The sequence below is a fragment of the Pteropus medius genome, unplaced genomic scaffold, assembly GCF_902729225.1.
Source record: "Pteropus medius unplaced genomic scaffold, Ma_sr-lr_union100, whole genome shotgun sequence".
Lineage (NCBI taxonomy): Eukaryota > Metazoa > Chordata > Mammalia > Chiroptera > Pteropodidae > Pteropus > Pteropus medius.
The window spans coordinates 1,398,732-1,420,999 of record NW_024355206.1 but is presented as its reverse complement, the minus strand read 5'-3'; the positions used below and the strand labels follow the sequence as shown (position 1 = coordinate 1,420,999).

Genomic DNA, 22,268 nt, shown 5'->3' with positions numbered 1-22,268 from the left:
CCATTTCACTTTTTCCAATGCCTCGTTCATAGTACGTGATCAGTAACTACTTTTTGGTTAGTAGATTTGTTGGTTGGCTTGTTATGTGTTTGAAGCCCACATTTAAAGAGTTATCTTTGGGGTGGGGGGAAAGTCCTCAAACATAAGACAGCTAGGGAAGAATACACAAAGAGTAAAAAAGTAACACATTGCAACACACACACACACACACACACACACACATCAATAATAATACCTACCCACCCACTCCACCTTACCCACCCCCATTAATAAATTCTCACACACAAATTGGAAAGTTCCAAGCAGGGGGATCAATATAGACGGACGTAAGAAAAATGTTATACAGGTAGTTGGACTGAGTCTAGCCTCAGATGATTAGAAGTTATGTGTCTAGATGAGAGAGGAACATTAGCCAGGAGAATAAACGTCACAGGTAAGATCGTAAACACAAGGGTGAATGTGGTGTGTTCTTGATAGTGTATGGGGAATCAGAGATTGGACTCGTGAGCTTAAAAGCGATAATGCATCTTCATGGAGTGGCCTCAGATGCTGAACATACCTTAAAAAGATAGGTTAAGGATTTGGGTGGGGCTTGTCCAGGGAACTCTTGGAGGTGCATTAAACGAGCTTGGGCAGTAAAGATGAAGTAATAAAATGGATGCCGTAGGACTAGACAAGTCTACAAATTCAGCAGGGGTGCTGGAGAGCTACAGAGAGATGCTGGGAACTCAAACGAGGAGAGCCTGGCCTGTGGTGATAATGGTGGTGCCGGCACAGAAGAAACATACTTTTAAAAGAGAAAGGGCTCAAATCATAGTTCTGCCATCTTTAGCTCCGTGTACTGGGGGAAATAACTTAACCTCCTAGAAAATTAAAGTCCCCATCTGTAACCAAACCTCATTCATAAGGCTTTTGTGGGGCTTTATTTAAATCTCGCACAACATACATTAGCACTGATTCTGGACCACTGCCATTACTTTGTCAGCTCGAGCTGCCATAACAAATAAAGACCTGATGGCTTCAACAACAGAAATTTAATTTCTCATGTTCTGGAAGCTCGAAAGTCCAAAATCAAGGCTAGAGTCTGGCTTCTGGTGAGGGCCGTCCTTCTGATTTGCAAACGGCCTCCCTCGTACTGCTCCTCACATGGCCTTTCCCAGGTGCATACACACGTGGAGAGACTGAGCTCTCTTGCCTCTTCTTATGATCCCATCTGATCAGGACCTTGTCCTTATGGTCTCGTTTAACCTTACTTGTTTTCATAAAGTCCTCATCTCTAAATACAATCATTGGGGGACAGAGCTTTCAACATATGAATTTTATAGTGACGCAACTGAGTCCACAGCAGCCGACATGTGGTCGATGCCCACGACAGTGAAAGAATCGGCATGGAAACTGGCCAGATGTAGCCCCTGCCTGAGAAGGAAAATGAAGAAAGGGGGCAAATTAAATGGAATGTCGAAATTCCAAGCCTGAGCAGCTAGAGGAATTGTGATCTCTGTCATATTGATCCTTCCTACCTTCATCTATGAACCCTTCTCTTCTAATTTCCATTGCTACATAAACAGTCATTGGCGGTCTTTGTCAAGTAGGACCTTTAAGCACTGATCAACACATATCTAGCTCTTTATCTCTTTTAAAAAAGAAGACTCATTCTGGTTTGTACTTCCAGGAAAATTCTCAGATGATCTCAGGATATTCTTATAAGTAACTGTTCTTGTCATGGAAGAAATTCAGCATGCTCCTTATTCAACGTGAAAGTCGAAGAAAAGAGATTTTTCGTTACATTCCTGGGACTTTAGTGAGGTTTCTAGAAGGTCTATCTGTTTGGCTTTGCCTCTTTTCCAAATTATGGAAAAGTAATTAGAGGCAGGCACGTGATATCCTGTTGCATGTCCACAATGAATTATGTTTAGAACTTGTAAGGAGGGTGGTGTGTCCACGGACGTGTATGGGTGTGTGCATGCACACGCACGCTAACGACTCCCCAGTACATAGCAGGTAGAAAAGGAAAACGGAAGGCAGAGCTTTATGTGGTTTTGCGAACACAGTCTTTCCATTTCGCTTGCCTGGGAAGTGACGCTTCTGGAGATACTGCCAACAGATAAAGTATCATTTCCACCACGTTACTGAGAAAAAACAATTTGCCGTATCTCTGCACTTCCTTTTTCCATTCATTGCTGCGAGGGTTACCTTTTCTGGTCTCACACACAGATATAAAGGTGAGGTGGTGCTGGGTGTGGGAAGATGAGGCTGGGCAAGGAGAAGAGAGAATCCTCATCCGTTAGATACCTATTCTGTGAGGTGCCCTAGGCTCTAGCAGATAGCAAGACTAGAGAGACAGACAGGTGGAGATATTGGAAGCTCAAGGACAGAGAATTGAGCGAATCACATTCCTTAGTCTATTACCCTGAGCGCATATGAGGTCCCTCTCTTGTGTCTACTCATTTATCCCTTGACTACATTTTCTACTCCTATCCCCTTTTTTTCTCTCCATAGGGAAATATGATTTTTACAGATCAAAAAACGGTTAAGAAAAGTCAACTAAATTAAGTAGGCTTTTCTAATGCCCCACAACACATTAGCGCAAGTGCCTGGATTGAAATCAGATGAAATGTGTGTTCCACTGAATACGCTTATTTTGTGAAATCCTCAAAGGCAGACGATAATAAAGTATACCAGAAAAATTTGGAACCATGTGACGTGTTTGTCTCACCGGGAATACGCTGTTGGGATGCCAGGTCGGGAGGTAGCAAGTGTGTTGAGTGCCTGTGTGGACCACGTGTTAAAGTTTTAATACCCTTTATTGTAGAGTAAATTATGAACCTTAACTAATTGTGGTTAACAAGCATATTATAGCAATTTTTATAGAACAAACTTCAGGCTTTCCTGAAGACTATGCTCTCTAGGAGATGAGCAGGGGGTGGAAGGAGGGTGTTAGCGGTGATTAACATAATTAAGTACTATAATCAAACTCAAAAGGTTTACATTGTAACCTTCCTCCCGCTAAGTTAGCAGCCCAGGTCTAAATATTTGATTCTGTGTCTATGATTATTGTTTAAATAGAGTTTTTTGCAGCCTTTCCTCCCACGCCATGAACTCATTTCATAATAATACAAAATTTTGGGAAAAAAAAAAAAACCTCAAGATTTTTCAAAATGTTTTGCCATTTTTATCATGATGACAAAAAGTGGACTGAGGTAAAAACACTATTTTATATTTGATCAATGAAGTATGATATGTAATATAAAATTAATTTATCAGAGCTTTCAAGAATATTCATAAACCATGTAGACAGTTTACTTTCTCCATTTAATAAATGGCATGAGTTATTTAATATTTAATTTCTGATTGAAATTAAACCGTGAAATTAAACATCGCTTTTCAGAACTACTGTGTGGAATCATTGCATTTCATACTTAGAAAACAATTTGTTTATTTTTTAATTTGTGAGGTGTTTTCAGTGTTCCATTTGCAAGCCCTTCTGCACATAGGTGCTGTTTGTGAAGATAGTGTTTATTCCTCCAAATAAAAGTCAAATCAGATATGATCATCACTAAGTTTTCTCTTGTTCACATTGGTTTTCAAAGCGCTAGAGACACCTTCATGTGCTTTATGAGAATGTTGATCAGATCGGTGCATCTTAAATACCCAGAGAAAATGCAGGCACATCCGTGTTCCTGATGCTTCCTGCCCATAACCAACATCACGTTATGGGTATAAATTAAACAGCATATGACTTAGAATAAAATAATTTAAAATGGTGTAATGGTTACATCCCCATAACCACTAGCAACTGAGGGATAAACTGAGTGGTTGGGTCATTTAATTCATACCAGACGATAAACACCTTTAACAGTAATTCAGTCACCATGTATGGAAAGCTTACCAGGCACAGAGCACTTTACATGGATAATCTAGTTTGATTTTCCCAATAACTCCATGAGTTTGGAACTATTTTCTATGTCCATTTCAACAAGTGAGGAAACATAACCTCATCAAATAATAATGGTTGAGTGCTTACTGTGAGGCACGGTTCTAAGCTCTTTAAATATGCTCATTTACTCCTTAGGGCAACCTAATGAAAGAGGTACTATCATTATTCCCCTTGTATGGATAAGAAAATTGAGACTTAAACAATGTAAAAACTCATCTAAAATCACATCATTTGCTGATAAAAAGAGCCAGAGTCAGTCAGGTCATCTGACTCCAGAGTCCAAGTTCTTACCCAGCTATGCTCACAGGAGGCAGAACTAGTATTCAAGCCAAGTTTATCCAAAGCTGTATACTTGATATCTATCTATGCCTTTAAAGAAAATGAAACAAAAATTCTACTACCACTTGTCATAGTATGAACCTATTAGAACACCACATTCGTGGTTGCAAACGCTGACCTGCCGTCACCACCCTACCCAGCTGAAAGAGCCTTTCGATATTTCTCCTTGAAACGCTTCCTTCTCTCCTGGCACACTACGACCACCTGAGTTTCCTCTGGCACCCCCGGCCACACAGCCTCATTCTCCTCTGCTAATTCCTCCTCATCCCCAGCCCTCGAACACTTGAAGTGCCCCAGGACCTGGTCCTTGAGTTATATTTCTTGTCCATCTCAACTTATTTCCCTGAAAGGGTCCTTTTAAGCATGGGTATCATCGCCCAAGTCATGGAGCTTTAGGTGATCACCCCAGAAGAATGGGGCGAAGAAAAATAAAACCCCGCGAAGGAACTCCTGGAAACGCTATCGAATGAGGAACGACAGACGGTGTGTGCGTGCGCATGTGTCTGTGTGTGCGATGAGAGAGCCTGAAATCTATGTGACATCTATGTGACATCTATGTGACATGACGACGTAGCATCAATAAGCTCGACTATGCTAATCACGACGCTACGCGTATGTGTACCGAATCGCCTTAAATATATGTCGTGCACCTTAGACACAGACAATGTTTAGTTTTAAATGTATTATAAATGGATGATACTACTGAATACTCACACTGTTATGAGTAGAGCCAGAGGAGGTATGAGAAAAGTCACGTGCAAGTGAAAAGCAGAGGGAGAGAAGAGTTTAAAGTCAAGTTCACGAACTACCACACTTGACGCAAAGAGGAAAGTACAGAGAGGACTTAAGAGAAAGCAAAATTGGCAGCAGTGTGTACTCCTAGTAAAAAATACCGACAGAGCTCATAGATACAGAGAACACACTGGTCATCTCCAGATCGGGGAGGGGGGCTGGGTCGGGGGCATGGGTGGAAAAGGTAAAAAGGATTAGGAAGTACAAACCGCCAGTTACAACAATAGTCACAGGGGTGCAAAGTCCAGCCCAGAGCATATAGTCAAAAATGCTGTGATCACTGTGGTGTGGTGTCAGGCGGGTACCAGACTCATCAAGGTGACCGCTTTGTAAGTTACACAAATGTCAAATCCTCGTGTTGTATTGTACCCCTGAACTAATATAACGTTGTATGTCAAATCGAATTGAACAATAATATTTTTTTTTAAAAAAAGAAAGTAGTTCCCATAGAGTAGTGCCAGAGTGAGTTAAGGGGTCTATGGTAACAAAGGAAACGGAGTCCACTACAGTTTTGCACAGGGGAGGAGACAGGAGTACACGATGACGAAAGGTGTAAACACTTTTGCTCACCTAGCCATTCAGTACTTATTGAGCATCTACTACACACCTAGGATGATTCAAAGGACTGGCTACATAACACCAAACAAAACAAAAAAGATAAGTCCTGTCTTCCCCGGGCTCCATGATGATGGGCTTGATGAAAGTCAATATTTTTACGAACGTGAGAGGAGTCCTTATACATGTAAGACAGGTGGCATGCTAATTCCTTCTTTTATTAGATGAGGTTTACCTTTTCCCTAGCTTATTGACTATGTTTGCAAAATAAAACACTACTTTACTCATTTCTATATGTCACTCCAATACATTAAGATGCCTAAATTTGTTTAATATTAACTATGGGGTGGAGTAGGGATAATAGGATTTGTTGATCATTTGCTGTGGTAGAGGAAGAAAAAAAGGAAGGAGAAGGAAAGGAAAAGAGGAGAAAAAAACGTGTGTTTCATCCTTCTTTCTGGTTCCCTTAACTATCTCCATTCTCCCCATCCCCTCTTTGAACCATTCACGAGACTAGGAAAGTTTCACCTTTGAGTCTAAGCCTCCTGCTTCATGATCTAATCTTGGTTCTCCCAGGATTCTGATGACGCGGTGTGTTAGCACACCCTCGGCACTACGCTGCACGATCATTTTTAACAAAATGGGTTCCCCTTCTAATCAGAAGGACTTTCAGAATCGTTTCATGATTATTGGCAACTCTTGGTTCATTATGAGTACACAGAACTCCAATCGCTCTTTGCCTAACCTCCACCTCTTTTCCCCAGTACAGCCTCCCAAAACACACACACACGCCACTTTCTAAAAACACCAAATGTGAAAAATACATCTTTTCCTCTCCTCAGTGATAATTACCCCACTTCTCTACTTTATAAAGAGCAGGCAGGGTGAGATCCTCCTGGCAGAATGTCGTCATTTGCGTTTCAAAGCAGGCACAAAATTAGACAGCATTGTGGGTAATGGAATGCAAAGGATGTGGAGCTGACACCTTCTTAACAAAATTAAACTGTTAATATGTACCTGGAATTCATATGGGGAAGGAGCATGGGGTTCAGTTATGGAGCCCCTCTTCCAGCACCGTATGCCCTGGGAGGAGTGTGGGGGGAGGCTCTCAGACTCATGGCATCCCACCATCCCAAAGCCTACTGACTGTCTCTTGGGATGGTACTTGGAGGTCCATAAACACAGTCACGAACTAATGTTCTCACCTGGGTGAATCAATTTAACCTAAACCTGAATATAAAGTTTGATGACATCGAGTTTCTTGGTGATGAACTAGACCCCATGCAGAAATTCTCTTGGGAACCATGACGTGGGAGAGAGAAGTTAGGGGCACTTTGAAGCAAGAGAATGGAGTATTGAGGCTGCAAAAATCCTTGCCTGCGCTCTTGGTATGTCATGTTGGGGGGTGGGGGGAGAGTGTCCAAATTCCCCCCAGCTGAAATTGCAGTTTCTTATAATTTAAAGGTTATTATTGCCGAATGTTTATGTCTTTCTCAATGAAAAGCTCTATCTACATTGGAATTTAAACTATCCTCGTCGACGGAAAGACCGCTTTGGGAAAGGTATGCATTAATCTAGTCTGCTAAAAAAGTAAAAAGTACACCTAACACTTAGATCTAGTGTCCGAATACTATCTTCACGAATAGCACCAGATACCCTTGGAAACAGGCTAATTTCAGAGATGAATCAGGGAAAGCACGAGATGAACTTAGAATGTATTGCTGTGCCCCAAATAAAGACATGCTCGAAGAATGATGGGGAAATGTCTAAGAGATATGTGAGCCAGTATGAATTTCCACCATGCAAATTTAGGGTAATTTGAGCATCAAAATAAATAATAATACTCATTTATTATAACTCATTGAAAAAAATAGTAATCAATGAATCCATAGAAATGTAAATTAAGTAATTAAGGAATAGTTCTTCCGTATAATAGAATGCTGACTAATAAATATAGAAGAAATAATGGAATTTGAAAATAACCACTTGGCTTCCACCATAATTATTATTTCAGGCAAAAATCATCAACGGATGTTAAAATGGATGGGTGAATGATGAAAAGAACACATATAGTCTCATTTGCCCACAGTTACTTATTAATTAAAAAGGGAAAATCATAACTTGATAATGTAGAAACTTGTCAACCCCTGCCTTAAATCAAAGTGAAGCATCATCAATAATGGGTTAAATACACGTCATGTGCCTCTAAATATGAAGCAGAGATAGACAAAACACCATGTCTGTGGTATTCTTGCCAAAAGAAGGTAATCCAAGTTTCCTTACAAGGAGACATCAGGCAAACCCAGGTTGAGAGACATTCTCCAAAATAACTGGCCTGAACCCTTTTTTTTTAAAAAATGTAAAGGTCATGAAAAGTAAAATAAGATCAAGGAAGTATTCTAGATTAAAGCACATTCAAGAGATTTGACAACTAAATGAACCTTATTATTCTGAATTGGATACTTTACTCAAGATTTTTTTCCCTTTTGCCGTAAAAGGCATTACTGAAACCATTAAACATTATTTTTACAGTATCGATTACCATTGATTTTTATAATTATACTGTGATTATATACATAAATATCCCTGTTTTTTAGGAGATGGACACCAAGCTATTTAGCAGTAAGGTTGCATTATGTCTGCAACTTATTCTCCAATAACTCAAACTCAGAAAAAAATAATTGTGTGGGTGGGCGTGCATGTGATAATAAGAGAAAGGGAACAATGTGAGAAAACATTAGCATTTGAGGAATTTCAGTGAAGGTCTGTGGATATTTTTTGCAACTGTTTTGAAGGTCCGAAACTAAAGATAAAACGTTAAAGTATACGAAAGGCATGTCACCCGAGATTGATAGTACTTTACTCCGTTTTTTTGAAAATTCGATTCTTTGACTTTCTCACGCTTACTATTTTAAAGAAAGCTTCAGACTTTTTTGGTGGTCTGAAAACCTGAGATTCGGTCTCATCTTACTAAAAGGAGTCCACGAGAAGTCTAAATTACTTATACAACAAAACAGACATATTGAATAAATCTATAATTTGTCGGCAGTGGTCTGTCTACAACCTTCACGATGTGCCTTCGAGATCCATTTACTAATGGCACGAGTTCCCAGAATGGCATTTCAGGGCTTGCCCAGAACCCTTGGCTCAAGTTCCCTCTGCTTTTTTTGTAAGCATCCCAGAGAAACGGCAGCGATGGACCAAGGGCAGGACAGAGAACAGTAGGATAGAGCTTCTTGCCGGAGAAGTTCCGGTGAGGTTTTCTGTGGATCCTGGATCTCTTTTTTTTGGGACAACGCTCAGTACTACGTGAAAAGTAGATGTCAATACGGAGGAGAGGCGATATGACAGTGTATTTTTCTGTGGATTATCGCCCCTAAAGATCACTGGAAACATGGGGGTGGAGGGGGGTGAGGAGAAGCAGCATGGAACAAGGAGCAGAGTTCGCAGACTGTGAAATAAGGCAGATCCTTATTTAAATGTGGGCAAATCTTTAACCCACTCTTAACCTCCGTATACTTATCCATAAAAGCATGACACTAACACTGATTATTCGGGGGAATGTATTTCAAAGAATAAAATAATTTAAAAATGTGGGATGTGCTATAGATTCTCCACTTTTCCCTCCAGGTCTGAATTTCATTTTTCTCCATCCTGCCAGGCCCTAGACGTCAAGAATCGTTCAACAAAGCTTCCTTGCCCTGGGCTACCGGTGGGGTTGGGACAAACTGTGGCATCATCAGGGGATGAGGAATTAGTAAGAGAAAGACGTGCAGTATCTAGTCTCCCATCTCCCTTAATTGTTTGGCAGTGGCTGCACTGTTCTAGCGGAAGCAGCCCTATTGGACAGCCAGCCCTTCCTCTGCAGATACGGCTCACAGGGTAGGGAGTTTCTTCCTGGCTTCTCCCTCTCCTGCTCACTAAGGATACTGCCTCCCACTATGGCTTTTCCCATCTTGAGTCCCTTATTCCTGCCTTTGTAAGCAGTCCCTCTATCAAATGCTCAGTGACTCCTGTGCCATGTGCCAGCTGTTTGCTGCTAGGACAAGTACTGTCCTCGACCAATCCTGGCCCTCAGAGGAGGCCACTTCTGCAACTCTTACTTCCTCCGGCTCTGCTCTAGACCAGTTAAAAACCCTCTTATCAAGGGAGGGACAGGCTCTCCAATGACTCTCTGAAGTTCGAAGGCGACTCTAGTTATGATGCTTATGCTTTTGAATAACAAAATTATTATCAGGCACCACTTTACTGACTTTTAAATAAAAGGCAATCTTGATGATTAGATATGGGGTCAGGCTTCTGAAAACAAACAAATAAACAAAAAAAACCAGTCCACATTCTGTCCATTTGCATTCCTGGGGCCCTGTGCAGACAAGATGAGCTGGTTCACATGATGTGATTTTTACAGTCACCCCCTCTTATCAGCAGAGTCCCTTATCCATGGTCTCAGTCACCCGTGGTCAACTGCCATCTAAAAATACTCAATGAAAAATTCCAGAAACAAACAATTCATAAGCTCTACATTGCGTACTGTTTAGATTAGCAAGATAAAGTGTCACGCCATCCTGCTTCATCCTGCTCGAAATGCACATCATCTTTTCCCAGCCTCTCCATGCTGTAGTTACTCTCCGCCCATTAGTCACTTAGTAGCCCTCTTGGTGATCAGATCAGCTGCTGTGGCATCTCGGTGCTTGTGTTCAAGTAAACTTTATTTGACTAAACAATGGTCCCAAAGCACAGAGCAGTGATGCTGGCAATTCAGATATGCCAAAGAGAAGCCGTAAAGTGCTTCCTTTAAGTGGAAAACTATATGCCGAATTTGCTACGATCTATGTTAAGATCAAATCTTCTATCCCCGAAATTGTGAAGAAAACATAAACGTGGGCTAGTTTTCTGAGAAAGACAGAAGCCACGTTCACATGACTTTTATTACAGCATACTATTATAATTGTTCTGTATTATAGTTACTGTTAAATTTTTACTGTGCCTAATTTATAAGTTAAACTTGATCATAGTTATCTCTATATAAGAAAAAACATAGTATATATAGGGTTCGGTACTACCCATGGTTGCAGGCACCCACTGGGGGTCTTGGAATATATCCCCGTGGATAAGGGGGGACCACTGTATTAAGAACTGGCAATAACATTCCTTAATATTTGTTTTACAATAGCTTCAGGCAAAAGGGAGAAAATGAGCAAATGGGTTTGATCTAGTAAGACTATGATTATTGCCCTTCCGGTGGGATTTCATGTCTGTGATCTAATTTGTTTTCTTAGTTTTTACTTCCATAGATTGCATAACATCTGAAACCCACCTTAATTTGCTCCTTGTTTCTGGCATCTTCCCCTCCCTGGCACTGAACATCTGGGAGCATTTTACAAGGCTTTCCTGTCATCTGCCAAACTGCGCTCACATGTGTCTTTCAGGAGTCCAATTTTCTCCAGCAAGTAATTGGCCAATGCAGAGAAACAAAGTATCATTTTATTTTACATAATGGCACTATGTAAAATGATTCACTAATCCAGTGCTGAAAAATAATAATCACAAGTTGGAAGATTTAAAAAACACATGTGAGAAGATAGCACCCAGGGAAATCTAGCTCTTAGTACTTACACAAGCTCACTCTTGCCCCCTGCAGTTTGCTGAGGGACAAGAGAATCCTTTGTAATTAGCCTTATGTTTTCCTTGCAAACTTTAGCTGAAATGTTCATTCGCCTTATAAGGAGCTGTCAGTGCCTCCGGGAATACACCACGCAGCAATAGTATTTAGAAATGGCTTTGCTTCCACATAATATATCTCTGTTCTTCCTTTAGTCTCCACTTCTTGTTAACGGAGAAAACTATCCAGAAAAAAAGATGCAGCCTACGACTTATTATGGATTACTATGTCCTGTACTTCTTACCATTTGAAATAAATGTCTATATCAAAGGAAGATACAGCGATAGTTAGTGCCTTTCCCTGGGTAGTAATATGATTTTGAAAAATAGAATGACTAAGTCAGTAAGTTGGGCGAGCTTATCTTATTGCCGGCAGTTAATTTTACTAATGATATTGCTGAGAAAACATCCCCTCCAGAGCCCTACAATTCAGCACCCACGCCACTGGACAGTTCCCTCTCAGCCAGCATCTACACGCCACCACCCAGTTGAATGGAAATTAAGGATCAAAGAACGGTTTTTGGTGGTGACAAAGACCTCTAGAAGCCTAAGCCTCTCTACACCCTACTACAAACTACTCTTTTCTGGCTTGAAAAAAAAAATTCTTCTTTGTCCCCTCCCTAACGGTACAAGGTAGAATTTCAAACACATTGCAAATCCCTAACACTGTTCAAACCTACCCCTGAAGTGGATTAGGCATATCAATAAGAGATTTAGGGACAAACTCAGGGTTTCACCTATTTTAAAAGGTAAATGGACTAACTCCCATCCTCAGTGAATTAAATAACAATGAATGGTTTTATTAATATCATGGTACATTTTAATTTATATCTCTGAGTTGGTATGAATTCTACACCTGCCATTATCCAAGTAGCAATTCACATTCTCAAGTCCAACCTACAAAGCCGGCTCTAAACGCTCATATGTCTGAAGTCAGTAAGAGGTCATTTCATCTCTGGGCATCTCAGACCATCCGATAGGTCTTCCTGAGCAAACTAGGTGGTATCAGATATTAAAGGATATAAGTTCTCTACATCAAGTCAAACCAGGACTCTCTCTCTCTCTCTCTTTTTTTTCAGTAGGGAATTATTTGAAAACAGCTAACAGAATAAACACTGCCCATTCCTTCTACCATTCATTGTATGCAATACTCATTATATTACTTTTTCAAAAAAGTTATTATTATTTATGCCTACAGCACCTGGTCTTCCTAGGTGGTCTCCCATCCAAGTACTAACCAGGCCTAACCCTGCTTAGCTTCTGAGATCAGACATTGGGCTTGTTCAGGGTGGCATGGCTGTAGACTATGGACCGTGGCTCCACTGAGGCGTGAACCCAGGACCTTCTGTGTGTAAAGCAGACGTGCTAACCGCTACGCTATGGAACCATGTCCTCATTATATTACTCTTCTTACTATTCTGTAGACAAACCACTGAATCTGTTTTCACTTTTGCAGCTTAGAAATAAACTATAAGATTCTAGGTTTTCTGTTGATGAGAGCAAAGCAGAAGTAAACTCTTTCCTATCTTACTCTGGATTTTATATTTCCACCAAAACCAGTGAGTTGTCCTTGAAACTTCAGCAGGTTCAGCACGGTGGTGTTTATTAAGCTCACTGTCACTTACAACCCTATGCAAACAACTGTGCATCTGCCAAGGGTGTGTGCCCTTGGTTGGGGGCTCTTGAAGCAGAATTTATCCTTATAGCTTCACATCATACAGAAAAAATAATTAGTTGCAGCTAAGTGCTTTATTTTTTTAATGTATACAAACTGGAATATGACAGAACTTAAAGCCGTGAATATAAATCCTCATACAGGTTGAATAAGAGCCGTTAATCATCATACTTTGAAGATATTCCTTCAACTTATAACAATTGCACTGCATTGTACTATCATTCAGCTCATAGGTCTCCATATTTTCCCATAAACATAAGATGAAAGGCTTGGCAAAGATTTATTTCTTCATTTATTTATTGATTACCTCCCATGCATCAGGCATTGTTCTAGGTGCTAGGAATATAGCTTTCAACAAGACCGATAAAGTTCCTTCTCTCATGGGTTGTACATTCTAGCTGGGAGAGACGGCCGATACTAAATTAAAGGTGTCATACTAGTAGTGACTAGGAATGCTACTTTAGGCAAGGGGAAAAGTCTTGCTGAAATGGTGAAATGCAAGCTGAGATTATGACATTTAAGCTGAGAGTTGAATGTCAAGGAGGAGCTGGCTATGCAGCAATCTGTCGGAAATGCATACCAAGCGGAGGGAATTACTAGTGAACAAAGTTTAAGTAGGGAATTATCCGTCTTAGGCTGTTAGAGAAACAGAATGTCTGGTCGAAGAACAGACAATTTCTTCTTTGTTTCTTTAATCTAGTGGCTAGTAACCATATAAAAAGTAAAATCAGATTGGAGCATGAATAAATCTCAAAATCATTATACTGCGTGGAAAAAAAAAATCCCAAAGGGGGAAAATAGAGTACATACTCTGATTCCATTGATATAAAAATCTAATATTCAGGGACTAAAAGCCAATCCTTGGTTTTCTGTGTGAGGGATGGATTATAAAGAGACTCAAGGATATTTGGGAGGATGATGGAAATGATTATAATTTCATGAGTGTATCTATACATGCTCAAACTCATTGAACTGCATATTTGTAACATGTACAGGTAACTGCACATCGGTTATACCTTGATCAGATTTATTTGAGCATTTTCTTTCATAGAAAATATTTGATGGTTTTGAGCCATGCCCAGATCATTTCCTAAGTACTTACTAAACCTCTCTTGATAATCTAACCTATTTTTTCCCCTATACTTGCATCACACTGCTTTCCTATATTTGAGAGACTATAGTTCTTCCTCAGTTTTGGACAGTAAAATAGTATTTGCCCAAATTCAGTCTGCAAACACGTGTCCATGATTATCATCAGTGGTGACATTAACTCTCGCCTTTGTGATAGGTATACTCAGTTCCTTGGTGTCTTATTTTCTCATTACCCTAAGGCTTGGTGGTTAACCTGTCATCAAGACTAGAAGGCAAAGCATCTGTAGGTCCTCCATGCTTCACTGATAGGAGACAGAGTCAATTGACCTTCTATAGGCCCTCATGCCAAAAGTTCAATCTTTTGTAAGGCAAACCTTCAAGAACTGATATGAGGTTCGAGATAATTGCATATCTTTTGTTTAGAAGGAGAAGTTTGGTTATCCTCAAATAATGAAATATATAAACAAGAACAGCAACAAAGACAGGTTAGCTAGTTCTGCTTCATGCCCTTGAACATGCGGTGAGTGAAAAGTTTAGAATGTTGGGACTTCTCTGCATTATGCTTCCCGACTATGAAGGCTGTAATGACCTTTGCCCTGAACTAGATGAGCCAGATTGTGGGTTAAGAACATTGATTTATATAGATCTCATTTCATGGCCTAAGTTTTCCCCTTTGGATTGGAAACTGCTTCATGGACATATATATTTTTAAGAATAACTTACAATATATTTCAGAAAAAAAATGACGATAAATTTGGATTCAGTGACTCGTGTTTGAATCACATCAGCTATATGACAATGGCCTGGCTTTTATCAAACATTTAGCAACTTAAGTCTCCACTGCTCCATCTATAAATAAAAATTCATAAATAATAATAATAATAATAATAATAACAACAGACTCTCTAGGATTTAAGATAATGCATATCAAATCCTTACTACTCTTTCAGGCACGTGGGTGGCATTCTACTATCATTATTGTACCTCATGTGTTCATTTTGCCACAGTGGCAAAGCACAAGGAGCCAGTCAACTTCCCTGATTCAAAGCTGCAAAACGAAGTGATAAACACTGAGTCATCATAAACGTATTGGCTCTGATATACGTTCCATTCCCATTGTACTGAAACAATATTGGCTTATGCTAAGTTATCTCCCATCTCCTGGTAGACTCATCTCTCACCAGTAATCGAATCGGTAAGTCTGTGGTGAGCTCTCACAGGACTGAAGATAACTGTCTTACAAGGACGTGCGTGAGGTCCGAGTGGGTCAGACTCGTGTAAAGGAATTAAAGTGGCCAAGCGAAAGAGAATCGTGACTCCTTTCCCCTGAAGCATCCGTCGCTCGGAGTGGAAAATGGCACACGTTGTGGTACCTGTTTAGAGGATTTAAGGCGCCTTTTAAAGGCTCACCTTGTGCCAGATCCTGCTTCTGGCCCTGGGCGGTTGTTTTAACACCCTTCAGCACCATGGTGTCACCCCACCCCTGCGATATGTGACATTCCCTTCCGAACACATGCCTTTACTCTCCTCTCTTGTCCTCATCATTTAAGTACAACTCCTTTCTGTTACCTATGCACAGTGAAGCTTCTATCCCTTTATTATCTACTTGGCGGGCAATGAGAAAAACTTTAATTTTTATTCAACCAAATACAAGCTTTGTGCCACTTAGCATAATTCAACTGCCTTGACTTTGATGTCTTGAATTCAGGGTCGCAGCCTCCCATGTTGGAATGGGAGGGTGTCAATGGCTGTAGCCTTCGGAATATGGGATATGAGAGCTGAAAGAGATTTGAAGATAATTTTAAAGCTAAGAAATCTGAGGGCAAACAAGTGAAGCCACAACTCCAAAGTCTCGGAGCCACTTGCCAACAGGAATACTTGGAAGCAGAACTGAGCTGCCTTCAGTCTAAGCCATGTGCCCTTGAGAAAACTATGCCAGATACGGAAGTGAGGGCTTCTTGGAAACTTGTTGCACTGCAAAAACCATGATAGACGATTTCATCTTGGGTGCAGTGGATGTGTCTAGGCTGCTTTATTTTATTCCTTTCTAAGAGATGGGGACTAGACAACTGGACAGGATGAAGAAATCAGGCAAGATATGGAAATGTTCATAGAAATTTAAAAAGCAGTCCTGTTTCTTCATCAGATTCACCTAAGTTCAGGGTCTAACAAGACAAAAATGTAAATTTTCTAGAATTCTTATTATCCTCATAAGGATATCTTTGTTTAAATATCATGACCTTGATCTCTTCTCCTGTGAAGCAACTTCCCTTCCTCCCATCCTTCTTCCTTTCTGTATTTTTTTGTGTGTCCATAGTTTGTTTTTTTTTTTTCTACCACATCTGGTAAACTCACTCTCACAGGAAAAATGGTTTTGAATTCTAACAATAAAAGGCCACGGGGAGTTACGTGGTTACTTAATAGCGAGAAAGTCAACATTAATAAAAATAAAAAAGTACTATTCTAAAAATTAATGAATGCTATTAATTAACTTAGATCGTCCAGACCAGGCTATTTGAAGCCTTCTTAAATAAAATAGTTAAATAAATAAAATAGCCTCTCTTGTATGTGAAAATTTCAAAAGTTTTTTTTTTTTTTTAAATCTGCCTTCATTTTTAGAATTGACAACAAAAGACAAGGGCTGCAAAAGGTTGCATTGGATACAGAGAGCAGGGAGAGAGAGTTACTTGATTGAAATCCTTTTCCAGGGACTGGTAGCCTGTTCTATTTTCAGATATTTATAAATTCATAGGCAAGAAACCAGCCATTCATTGGGTTGTGCCTGAGGCAGAGGCAAAACAGATCCTCAGTGTGGACTGGCGATAGATAAATCACTTAACTACACCTAGCAAGTCACCTAGACACCCTGGGCTTCCATAGAACCACTTGTAGGTTAACGTTCAAGGTTGTTATCAGGTGGTAACATTTTTGCAAAGAGCAAAGACAACATGAAGAAAATGGACTTTAACTTCCGTCTTTCTGCAATGTCCTTCTCTTGAGTTTTTATCTCCATGGATTGGAATGGATTCAACCTATCGTGACATACATTCCACCTATGATGATATACGGTGGTTTTTCTCTGAAGAGTATTAAAACAATAAAGGGATATTCCTGGGCAAAAAAATGAGCCCAAGTCATTCATATTTTAAAACTTACACACAAATGCACTCAGATATGTATTCCCTCAACAAATAGCTTTGGAAACCGTACAGATAAAGAAACTAGTAAGATTAAATTAGTTTTAGATTATACACTTAATGTCCCCCACCTCTGTCAATGTGTCTATGTGTTGCTGAATTCACAATCAGCATGTGCATAGCATTAATCATTCTGCTTTTAAAAAAGTTATTATTTGAAAGGCTAAATATCATAGAAAAACATGAGCTTTGGAGTTAGAATTGGATTCAAAAGCCAGGAGTCTCTTATAAGATTCATGACACTTGTCAAACCTCTTAACCTCCATAAAACTTAATTTCCTTGTTTGTCAAATAAATGCTAATAATAGCATCTATTCTACAGAATTATTTATATGATTAAGTGAGATAATACTTATAAAATACTTAGCACAGCATCTGGTTCATGACGAGGTGCTAATAAATGTTTCTGTTATTAGTATCTTATATATACACATTGATATCTTTACTTTCGTGGTTTCATCGTATTGTAGAAAATTAATAAACAATGTATTCTTTTTCTTACTGCTAGAAATTTGGGTTAAGTTTATTTGGGGATGTGTGTCTCACAGCTATAAATATCTACACATTAAATATTGTTTTCTGCTATTTTCTTAAGAAACATTTAAGCTAGAAACAAGATGAAATGGGAGGTTTTTATGGACCTTCTTGCATGTGCCAGGCTCCTCTCCAGAGGAAAGTAAACCAATTTGCAGATAGCTGCATGATACTGTTCAATCTCTCTCCTCCTAGAGGCTCTACCATTGGGTTTTCATTATTTTACTTACTTGTTGTAGAAAATCAGCATAAAATCGTACCAAAACTATTTAAATTTGCCTTTAACTACTATGAATGGGATTAGGTATATGTAGGCAATTTCTGTACCTTCCTCTCAATGTTACTGTGAACCTAAAATTGCTCTGAAAAAAATTAAGTCTATTAAGATAAAAAAAAAAAGTGTTTACGAAGCTTTTACAAAGAACTCTGATAACTGTAGTTAAGGGGATTATACATCTGTTTATTCATAGGCGAAAAATAATTTCATGTTGACAATGGTTCTCAACAGGTGGCTGGATTACGGGTGATCCCTAAAGACAGGGAAGGGGTGATTTTTTGTGTGTTTTCCACATTATATTTTCTCATTCAGAAAGACAAAGGCATATTTTTAAAAAATAAATATCAAGTATCCTTTTAATTATTAAAAACACATTTTATAAAGTCTATGAAAGGTTTTAGAGTGTGTGTGTGTGTGTGTGTTGCCTTACCAAACAAAGAGACGACCAAATTATCTTGGTGCTTAAGACGAAGCCCTGGTTAAAGGAATGGAACTCAGGAGAAGCAGCAAGATATTGAGCTATTGCAAAGTCCCACCTCGAAACTCTGAGCTTCCTCTTGCTCTTAATGGAGGGACAATTGGAGATGGGGGGCTCGCCTGAGAAGAGCTAGAGGCAATGAAGGGATACGGACCGAGATGAACGGTGGCTGACTCGGCAAAACTGTTAAATGACTTTGCAAAAGACCTGTCACAGTGGAAAAACGGTGCCTCCTAAAGCAGCAGCTTAGAATTCCTGCAGTGCACACGCGGTTAATTCCAGGGACAAGACTGGGACGTGGGAGAAAGAGGAGGAAAGGAAAGATGATCGGAAGATGCCTTAATAGATCTGTAGAGTTTTTTTTTTTTTCTTTTTTCTTTTAAAGACATTTCATAAATGAGCAACTGGGAAGCAGAGAACGGTCAAAGAAAAACCGAAACAGAGCACGCACAAATTTCATTCTGCGCTTCAGCCACTGTGCCAACGGCCACCATTTCTGCTCTTTCTCGGGCTCACGAAAACGGTAAGTTGCTCTGTGGATGCTGATGACTCTCTAATTGCTTGTATGGTAAACAAAGCGCGGAACCTACTGTCGACACGCGGTGTGCAGGGAGGACAGCCTCACTGCGTCTTCCCAGCGGATCACTCCCGGGAGTCATCGCTCTGTGGGGCCTCCGCGACTCAAAAGACCACGTCCTCGCATTTCTTTAAGTCGGACTTTGAGGTCAAAGCCCCGTCCCCCTTTTTTCCTTTCATATTTCCTTCTGCTCAAAGAATGTTTCGGAAGTAGATATAACTGTCATACAGAATGCTGGCACCAAAGCCAAGAAAGAGGCAGGAGATAAAAAGGTCGGCAGATGTCTCTTAAAATGAAGCACGTGGAGAGTCACGCTGACAACCATGGTTGACACGCTATGCACAGTAAGCATCCCATTGCTAACAGAATTCCCAGGATTCACTCTGCTGGTCCTTATATATCATGATACAGCCCTATTCATCAGGAGCTCATTAAAAGGTACACAAACAGCCTTTTGCTGGTTTCAGACTAATAGATCTCATTTGATCAAGTTCCCATCTGCCATCCTTTAACATACAACTTAGTGGCTGAAATAGTTTCTGGTTCAAGACATTTTGCCAAAGGATTTTCCTCTTCACCATGTAGTGTTTGGAAACTTTAGGCAGGAACCACAGTGTGTTTTGATCAACTGCCCCAATAAATAGAAAAATATGTTATGATACTAATGTTTGGGTGAAACATTTTTTTTTTTCCTGCTGCTCTCCCCCAAACTCCATGCCTCTCGAATTTAATTCAAATCTATTCAAACACACGTACTAATCACATCCTCTGTGTAGGCATCTTGCCCTTCAGAGGCTATACCAGACTGAGAGCACATGGATCCAAGCTTCAGGATCCTTGGACCGGCGCCAGCTGAGAAATTAAGTCAGTTGTGTGGGACGGAAGGAAGGGCATGTAATTCTATATTCTTATGATAACCCGCATAGCAGCCATTGTATTTGGAGGCTGACACTGAATTCTTTAGACTTGAATTAGAAAAGGCACTTCTTTGATAGATTTCTTCTTGTTCCAGTTTACAGGCAACTAATCCTTACTGCATTGGATCAAAGAGACGGGGCACAATCCATTCAGGGTAGGTAAGCGATGCCAGGTCTGCTCAATCTTCCCTCAATGAGCAGCAGAGGAGAGGTGGGGGAAAGAAAAAGAAAATCCAGGCACGCCTGTACCCCCGGATATAGCTTAGCAAAGGCCATGATGAAAAGACAAGTGGAAATATGCATCCTGGCAGGGAGAAGAGCGGTCAGAGGGCTAGGCTGAAACACAGAGACACCAAACACGCCCCCAAGCCTTTGGGCGCTGAGGGGTGCTGAAGGGAGCAAGGGCAGAAGGAAGTGGTCTTCATATCAAAACAAAAGAAATTGCAGGCAGCAACGCTAAGGAGGAAAGAGGCCTGCATTGACTTAAGTTCCCATAGTCTATGATCCATAGCACGGTGTGACGAGCAAGTTAATTACTGCGCTTAGGTAATTAAGTCTCAGAGAAACCAGCGCCTTCCAGAGCAGTATTAATGTATGCCGCTAGATCGTTCTAGGCTTGACTGGCCATTTGGGGAGAAGTCACACTGAAACAACAGCCTAACAGTGGCGGGAGCAAAATTGATGAACATGAGCTAGAAATAAGATGCTCTCAGTATTAACAGCTTTCTGCCTTTGCACTTGAGGTGCACGATGAGATTTTTTCCTCGTTTACCAGGAGGCACTTCCTTCCCAAATAGCTCAATCATCCCCATCCATTCCCTCTCTCAAAACGTGCCCTATGTCCTGGCCTTGACTTCTCTGACTTTTCCTGATCCCCTCTTCTCTCCCATGGCCCTTACAGCATCTCTTCTTACCCCCCGAATCTGTTTTGCTCAAGGCTGAAATATTTGTCCTCAGTAAAGACTGGATAATGTTTCTCCCTCTCACTTCTCAGAGCTCCGTCTTCCCCTGCCGTAGCTAAGTCAGCTTCTCCAGGCCCACGTGCTCATTACCTGTGGGTGGTTCCTATCACATTCCGAGAAGGAATGTTGCAATTGAAGAACAGGAAGATTAAAACATTTCTTGTCCCCAAGTGCCTAGATATTGGCAGTGAGGTGTTTGTTTGTTTTTTTTTTGCTAAGTAATGGCTCCAAAATACTCGTACATATATAAACACGTAGCTACATATGCTTCTATCTGTGCATGTGTGTCATCAAGCTACATCTTCTGTACCACAAGCAAACTGTATTAAGAACACATTTATAAATGTGTGTAGCTTTATATTTGCATTTTCGTGTACTCATACGCAGCAACGTCCTTGTCATCAGCGGGGAGTGACAACGTCCCAGGTGTGGCTCTAGGAAAAACACCATTGCTCTTACCTTCCTTTGGTGACTCCTCCACGTCTTCCTTTTGATGAAGATCCCTGGGTCCCTTTGACTTTTGTGTTTGAGATATTCTCCCATGGAAACGCCAAAGCAAACATCACCCTCACACCCCTGTGAGCATCCTACCTTTGCAGGTGGTGGTCCAGAGCGTCTTCCTCGGCGTTCAGTAGGGCGGCCGTGCGGGTCCGGAGCTGCTGGCTGCAGCTGACGGATTTGAGCTCTAGGATGAGGAGGCCCAGGCAGAACATGGCTCCCATCTCCTCCAGCTCACGGGTACTGAACTGCAGACCCTGCCAAGCAAACGGAGCAGTCAGCTGACTCTGCTGAGTGGAGATAATTGCAGAATGGGAAGAAAGACCCCAGGATACACGCTCATCACACACACTGAGAACTGGTATTATTTATCGGTCCCTGTGTGGCGTGTTTTGTTGTATGCTTTGTGGACTGATGGGTGTTGGTCTGCCTTACGTTGACCTCTAGAGTTTCCGGGAAGTACCCCCTAAGACACTCATGAGCGGGTAGGGCACTAACGCTCAGAGAGGCGAATGGAAATACAGAAATCACATTGCCCCCTTCAAAGCAGCTCTGCTGCTCTTGGTCTGTTTAAAAGGGTTTCGTTGCTGGAACTAAAGAATGTCAACAATCTTATTAAGAAACGTTTTTTCCCTTCTACAGATGTTTCAACAGATGGAGAAAAAAGAGGGCGGATCCTTTACATATAAAGACCGAAACTTTAAAAAAAATCCTGTTTCTTTAGAACCAGCTCTGTAGCTGGATCGAGATAATGCATGAAAGCAAAGCCGTGACATG

General features: G+C 40.6%; 1 protein-coding gene and 1 pseudogene across 1 annotated transcript in view; both read right to left on the bottom strand.

Moving 5' to 3' along the window:
- Positions 1 to 12,473: 12,473 nt before the first annotated feature.
- On the bottom strand, positions 12,474 to 12,589 carry LOC120599448 (uncharacterized; annotated as a pseudogene).
- Positions 12,590 to 21,243: 8,654 nt separating this feature from the next.
- Positions 21,244 to 22,268, bottom strand: part of AGBL1 (AGBL carboxypeptidase 1) — a 535,540-nt gene continuing 534,515 nt past the window's right edge. Inside the window, exon 25 of the mRNA XM_039858445.1 lies at positions 21,244 to 21,748. Within this exon, the coding sequence (XP_039714379.1) occupies positions 21,581 to 21,748 (168 nt within the window). The 3' untranslated portion in view covers positions 21,244 to 21,580. The remainder of the gene's footprint in view (positions 21,749 to 22,268) is intronic.